Raw genomic sequence first — 6950 nt, 5'->3', positions numbered from 1 at the left:
CAGAATCTCCGTTAACTTTAACGGAGACATCTCTCTCTAATATATAATACTATATATATAGAGTTAATTCTTATATGGCCCCCTACTTTGTGACCAGCTTCCTTTATGGCCCCCTTTTTTTCGTAAATTCAAATATGACCCCCTATTTTCATGGAAATGTCCTAACTACCCTTCGTTTAAATCTTTTTTCAAAATAAAATAAAAAAAACAAACATAATTCCACCTCACTTCCCTCTCCAACTCACCTTTTTCTCTCTCAACCTCACCTCTCTCTCTCTCTCCACCTCACTCTATCTTCTCCGATGAAGGTCGCCGGCCGGAAAATTTTCCGGCCGACGACCTTCAACCTAAAAAAAAAAAAAAAATTTTTTAACTCTCATCTCTCTCTCTATAAACTCCGGCGAAGGGGGTTCCCTTCGCCGGAGTACGGGTCTGTTGAAGAACAGACCCGATCTGGTCTGTTCTTCAACATATATATTGGTAAACCAGTACAGGTGAGCTCTCCACACACCAAAGCTGTTTGGTAAACAGACTCACATGGGTTTAGTTTTCTAGGTCAACTTCTCAACAACCTTCACATCTTTGCTCTTCTTCAAATATTTGAATCCATCAACACAACTCTTTCAACTTATCAAAATTCTTCATCTATCTAGTGAGTAAACAAAGCACAGAGACCTATTCTTTTTTCGTCTTACTTTTCTTCTTGTCATGGCTACCAGTGGTTCAAGGAATGATGAGAGAGAAGGTGCAGAAATAGTTTACGGTTCGGAAAATTGTTATCGACAATCAATCGAACTTCTTGAAGAACTTGGATTTCCTAAAGGGGTTCTTCCACTGCAAGATCTTGAAGAGTGTGGAAGAGTTCGAGAAACAGGGTTTGTTTGGATGAAGCAGAAGGCTCCCTATGAACATTTCTTTGCTTCGGCAAAAACCCGTGTTAGTTATTCTACTGAAGTAACAGCTTACATTGAAAAATTCAAGATGAAAAAGATGACTGGAGTCAAAAGCAAGCAGATGTTTATGTGGGTTCCTATAACTGAGATGAGCATAGAAGATCCTGCTAGTAAGAAAATATATTTCAAGACTCCAATGGGTGTCGGGAGATCATTCCCGGTTACTGCGTTTATGACTGAAGAAGAAAATGAGAAGCTGATCGAAAATGCGACTGAGACTTGAAAATGAAACTGCTAATTAGCATCCTAATCATGTTATTTGATGTATGGATTTACTACATAGAGAGGACAGAGAAAGAACTAGAGATATCACACTATTGTAATCTCCTCTTCTTCTTGATTTATAATTGTGTTTTCAATTGGGTTTTCTTTTAATTTTCATTCAATCTAGTGATGCATGAATTCTAAGAAAAACTTGTTAAGAATTTGAGAGTTGGGTGGTGTTTTTGTGTCCAATCTCATATCTAAAATCTTACTCCAGTCAAATTTCAGAATTTGAGAGTTGGGTGGTGTTGAAGAACAGACCGATCTGGTCTGTTCTTCAACAGACCAGATCGGTCTGTTCTTCAACAGACCAGATCGGTCTGTTCTTCAACAGACCCTGCTCCGGCGAAGGGAACCCCCTTCGCCGGAGTTTTTAGAGAGAGATGAGAGTTAAAAAAAAATATATTTTTTTTTTTTTAGGTTGAAGGTCGTCGGCCGGAAAATTTTCCGGCCGACGACCTTCATCGGAGAAGATAGAGTGAGGTGGAGAGAGAGAGAGGTGAGGTGGAGAGAGAAAAAGGTGAGTTGGAGAGAGAGAAAGATGATTTGGGAAGAGAGGTGAGGTGGAGAGAGATAAGTGGTGGAGAGGGAAGTGAGGTGGAATTATGTTTGTTTTTTTTGATTTTATTTTGAAAAAAGATTTAAACGAAGGGTAGTTAGGACATTTCCATGAAAATAGGGGGCCATATTTGAATTTACGAAAAAAAGGGGGCCATAAAGGAAGCTGGTCACAAAGTAGGGGGCCATATAGGAATTAACTCATATATATATTCCTCTGTTTCTTTTTTCTCCAAAATGTGGTATTGTGATAGTTTCTCTCTCTAAAACAGAGCAATAGAGCATCTCTCACTAGTGGTGGATTGAGTTCCAATTCCCCCTTTCCCTTCTTCAGACTCAAACAGATAACGTAAATTTGGTAAAAGTAAAGACTTTAATTCACTCATACTAAACTTGGGTTTTTCTTTTTCATTCCTGAATTTGATTTTGTTGTTCTTGTTCTTGATGATTGTGCATGGAAAATTTAGGGTTTTTCATTTGGTGTTTTTATTTGTTGTAGATGGAGAGGAAACTATTTAAAGGGAAACCATTTACGAATGGTTTAAGAGCAAGGTTCCGTTCAAAACAGACGCCGGTGAATATAATCCGAGATGGGAATGGAGTGCCTTCTAGGGTTATACTCACTGAGCCTGGTGGTGGATCATCACTTGAGGTTTATTCCCTTTCTTTCTCTTTCTTGATTGTGAATTCGAAGGATATTTTTTTCTTCCTTCTTGATGAATTGGTTTATAGGTACTTTAATTTTGACTAAACTCTATTATAGTTTCATAATTATGTGATTAATTGTTAGAAAATGGTATTAGTATATTATAATATATTGAGTGATTCTATTGATACAACAAATATACAATAGATTTTATTATATGGTTGTGAATCGGGCGGGGGTACGGGTATGGGCACATACGGGTACTTTGGGCATCCGGTCGGGAGGTTCGGGCAAGCTTGGCCTTGGCCATTAGGAATAAGCCCTAACTTTGTCAAGTTTTTAGCCAAGTTTAAACAAATTACCCCCTTACTTTTTTCACTCAGGCGAGTCGGCCCAAAGCTCGAAAGGCCTCGTCGCTTACTAAGCTTGAGGTTGCACCTATCCAAATTCCGGATGCTACCCCAAGCGATGATGGACTATTACATTTGGCATCATTTATCATTAATATTATTTGATTAAATAAATAATTGTTGTAGGTTCTCCTTTATGGTGGGCATATCATTTCTTGGAAGAACGAACGTAGAGAAGAACTACTTTTTATGAGCAGCAAGGTAAATTAGTGATGACTAATTACAATTTTTGAAGTATACATCATGATTCGCTTAACGTGTATTTTAGGTATAGGAACAATATTACGGTTAATCTGGTTGAGTATGCATGATGTTTAAGTCTATACAAACTTCTTTGCTCACAGGCTAACTCGAAAGCATCTAAAGTAATTAGGGGAGGAATACCTCTATGCTTTCCTCAGGTTTGATTACTATCTGAACAACCCGAAGAACCCACCTCTTTTACTTACTACCTTGGCGTAATTTGTGCATAATTTCATCCTCTACAGTTTAGTAATCTTGGAACATTGGAGCAGAATGGATTTGCTAGAAATAGATTGTGGGGTTTAGATAGCTCTCCTGCACCTCTACCGGTTGCTACGAACAACTCAACCGTCGATCTAATCTTAAGATCCACAGAAGAAGATCTCAAAACGTGTTTGCGGAGGTATTTCTTTAGTAACATTGAGTTTGTTAGACAATGACCTCCAATTATGAAATCTCTGAACTTTCCTCTCTTGTGGGTTCTTGCAGTTTTGAGTTACGGATTCGTATTTCGCTGGGTTCAGGCAAGCTAACTTTGATCCCTCGAATTCGAAACATCGATAACAAGCCTTTCTCGTTTACATTTTCATTGCGCAACTATTTGTCTGTATCGGATATCAGGTTTGTCTTTTTCTTTTTAAAAATTCGACAATGAAAGTCTTGCTTTTTGGATCTTCAAATTTTTACTTGGAAACCCCTCCTGAAAATGGGTTACTCAATGCTTGCCTGAAATATCTTCTTTTGCATTAATCGACTTTGTTTTGCAGTGAAGTACGAATCGAGGGCTTGGAGACTCTTGACTACTTAGATAATCTAATGCAGAGAGAGAGGTTCACAGAGCAGGCAGATGCTATTACTTTCGATGGCGAGGTATACTACTTACCTAACCTCTTTATGTCTCACTTTTTCGATTTCTGTTCAAGAAATAGATAAGTTCGGGATAAAATGCTTTACCAACTAACCCACTTTCACTTTTGAATATATTTCGATTTGTGAGCAGGTAGATAGAGTGTATTTGAGCACACCAATGAAGATTGCCATTATCGACCATGAGAAAAAGAGAACCGTCGTGCTGAGAAAAGAAGGCCTGCCAGATGCAGGTACATATATACTATTTTATTTGTTCTTCTACCTCAATGCTCGACTTTCTTGATTCAAATCGTTCTTTTATTAACGAAAATAGTGTGTTTCGATGTAGTTGTGTGGAACCCATCGGACAAGAAGGCGAAGGCTTTGACAGATTTTGGAGATGAAGATTATAAGACTATGTTGTGTGTAGATTCAGCTGCTATCGAGAACTCAATCGTTCTTAAACCTTGTGAAGAATGGAAAGGTCACCAAGAGCTTTCAATAGTTTCGTCTAGTTATTGTAGTGGTCAGCTTGATCCATTCAAGGTTCTTCATGGTCTAAGGTGATCTTGGAACCTTTACATTTCTATGTAATTGCCTGTTTAGATCATTTTCTATTATGAACAATTTTAATCATAAATAATAATAATACTAATAACCAAAAAATCTGTTAGGTTAATTAATAACCAAAATACCCTAGATTTCGCGTTAAATACTAAAATAGTTTATTTATAATAAAATATCCCCCCGAACTCCAGAAGTGAATATGGCCTCCACGCCAACAACCCTTGGTTGGAGGAGTAAGAGACTAAGAGGTTTAGTGTTCCACTTTAGAGGTCAAGAGTTTGGGGCACACTAACCATTAAAAAAAATATGGCCTCCTCCAATGTTGTTGAGAATGTCCGCAAACCCTAGTTGTGGCACTGGGATAGGGGTGGGAATCGGTCCGGACCGGTCGGTACCGCACTCTAACTTCATCGAACCGGTCGACTCGGACATAAACTGTTGGTGACCACCTATTTACTCTGGCAGACTCGGACGGTCACTCTCAAGAATTCTTTGTCCATTGACCGTCCAAGACCGTTTATTTTACCGGTCCAGTCGGACACCGGACGGTCTCGGTCCGGACTTTCCAATAAATTTACTTAATTCAGAACTTTATTTTTATTATCACAAACAAAATTACTTACAAATGAAGATGTTTAGCCAAGAAATCAAAAGTAAATATAAAAAAGAAAAAACACAGTTGATCATCATTTGACAAGATATAATTAAGCCATGCACTAATGTTTGGTCTTCCAGAGGACTATATGACTATAGCCAACGATCATCATATATTCATATGCCTATAAAGTTCAACGGTCAACTTCTAAAAATGAGGACAATTTAGTCGGTGAACCTATTCGGTCACTCGTACCGGTCGGTCAGCGGTCGGTCCTTCGACATAGAATTTTGACCGTGACCGTCCGCCAATTCTTTCGGGCCGGTCGGACACTGACCGTTATGACCATCGGGTGTCCATGGACACTTTTTATCTCGGTCGAACGGGTCGGATAACGGTATTCCGGATCTTTTTCCCACCCCTACACTGGGATAGGGGTAGGGGTGGGATATTGGCCCACAACCTAGAACCCGACCATGTCTGTCCTGCGTCCAAAGGGTCTGTGGGAGTGTGGTGACCGATCCGGTCAAAACCCTCGCAATAAACTTTTATCGGACAAACACGAACAAGGAAGCCTACCCGATGGACCGCCCCGAGTTCCTCCGTTTAAGATGTTTGTTTACCCGTCTGTAACAACCGTCCATAAGTTCCAATGATTATAAACCATTATGTGTATGGTAAAATGGTAAGCTACATTAGATTAAGCTATGATATATAACCTTCAAAATTAGAAGAATTCCAACCCTTTTCTTCCCTCTTCTCTTCGGGTCTCTTCCACTCGTCGCTTCTGATTGTCAATGGTGGACTCTGACCCTTAATCAGAATCGAAGCTTCCCTCTCTTCTGATTTTTCTCTGAGAAACTTTTATCTCGGGGACTGTTGAATCATTTGCTCTCTACTTTGAGAGACCCTAAGTCTTTAACCCTAAAATCTACATGTATTTTTGTCATCATCTAAAGATTTCAAGGTGTTGATCTTTTATCTTGGTGTTTTCATTTTTGTTATTATTCTTCACTAAGTTGATGAAATTGGTAATTTTTTTTTGTCAAATTACAATGTATATCCGTTGCCATGTCGGACGGTGTCTGGCATGTCCGGCTAGAAAAACGGACACAAGCGGCCATTTTCACAACGAAAAATTGAAGTGCTCGTCCAGTTGTCAAAGCGTACACGTCTGGGTTGTATCTGTTCCCCCCGGACCGAAAGGATAGTAGTCTGCGGATGCCCATCCGAACCAATTTGCACTCCTACTGATGCAGGGGCACCCGGCGTGGAGGCTTTTTCCATGACCAAACCGGGCCATGGGCCATCCGGCCATGAAGAGTAGTTTTAGGAAGTCCCAATTTTAGTATGATTATTAAAGAATTTAGGTTTAGGAAATTATGATATTTTAGTATTTCCAATAATTGGAAAGGTCCAGATTTGAGTCTAGTTATTTAGGAAGTTGCAGTCTTTTAATTATTTAGGAAAGTCTAATTCAAGTCTATCTAGGAAAGTCCAAAATCCTATAAAAGGATGTCTAGTTTGTCCATTATTCGCAGATTGAGAGAAAAACCCCTTTGAAGTTTTAATAAAGTTGAGTATTTAGAGTTATTTAATCTTTATTTTATCGTTCTTATTTAGTTTATTCATCGCCTTTAAATCCGCTGCGTTTCTACATCAAGTGGTATTCAGAGCCATCAAAATTCTGGAATTTTTTTTTTAGTATTTTCGTGAAGGTTAATTCTTATATCAATGGATTCTTCGTCCTATAGTGATGAAAGTTTTTTTTTGAAGAAAGATCAAATTACGACGAAGATGATTTATCTTACCAAAATATTTATTTCAATAATTTACAAGAAGATAACTTCTCCTACTATGAGGCA

The 6950-nt window shown here is 38.7% G+C and overlaps 2 protein-coding genes across 2 annotated transcripts; both read left to right on the top strand.

Annotated features, from left to right (window-relative positions):
- The first annotated feature begins 513 nt into the window (after window positions 1-513).
- LOC147547600 (uncharacterized) lies at window positions 514-1385 on the top strand. Its single transcript, XM_086669785.1, has one exon. The coding sequence runs from the start codon at window positions 709-711 to the stop codon at window positions 1174-1176; it is 468 nt and encodes a 155-aa protein (XP_086525911.1). The 5' UTR covers window positions 514-708; the 3' UTR covers window positions 1177-1385.
- A 621-nt stretch (window positions 1386-2006) lies between these two features.
- Window positions 2007-4661, top strand: LOC147547599 (putative glucose-6-phosphate 1-epimerase). The gene is made up of 9 exons (XM_086666796.1): window positions 2007-2139; window positions 2275-2427; window positions 2958-3032; window positions 3176-3232; window positions 3320-3477; window positions 3564-3695; window positions 3842-3944; window positions 4075-4174; window positions 4273-4661. Exons 2-9 carry the CDS (start codon window positions 2275-2277, stop codon window positions 4488-4490), a joined length of 996 nt encoding a protein of 331 aa, XP_086522922.1. The 5' UTR covers window positions 2007-2139; the 3' UTR covers window positions 4491-4661.
- The last annotated feature ends 2289 nt before the right edge of the window (window positions 4662-6950 follow it).

This window comes from Eschscholzia californica, unplaced genomic scaffold (assembly GCF_041429995.1).
Source record: "Eschscholzia californica isolate CP2 unplaced genomic scaffold, dmEscCali1.0.p SCAF_3, whole genome shotgun sequence".
In the NCBI taxonomy this organism is placed as follows: Eukaryota; Viridiplantae; Streptophyta; class Magnoliopsida; order Ranunculales; family Papaveraceae; genus Eschscholzia; species Eschscholzia californica.
Note: the sequence above shows the minus strand (reverse complement) of the source record. Positions and strands in the feature narration are given on the sequence as shown.

Coding starts and splice junctions, on each gene's coding strand:
- LOC147547600 (XM_086669785.1), top strand. CDS start 709: ATGGCTACCAGTGGTTCAAGGAATGATGAGAGAGAAGGTGCAGAAATA.
- LOC147547599 (XM_086666796.1), top strand. CDS start 2,275: ATGGAGAGGAAACTATTTAAAGGGAAACCATTTACGAATGGTTTAAGA. Junction 2,428..2,957: donor GTGGTGGATCATCACTTGAG/GTTTATTCCCTT, acceptor TAATTGTTGTAG/GTTCTCCTTTATGGTGGGCA. Junction 4,175..4,272: donor AGAAGGCCTGCCAGATGCAG/GTACATATATAC, acceptor GTTTCGATGTAG/TTGTGTGGAACCCATCGGAC.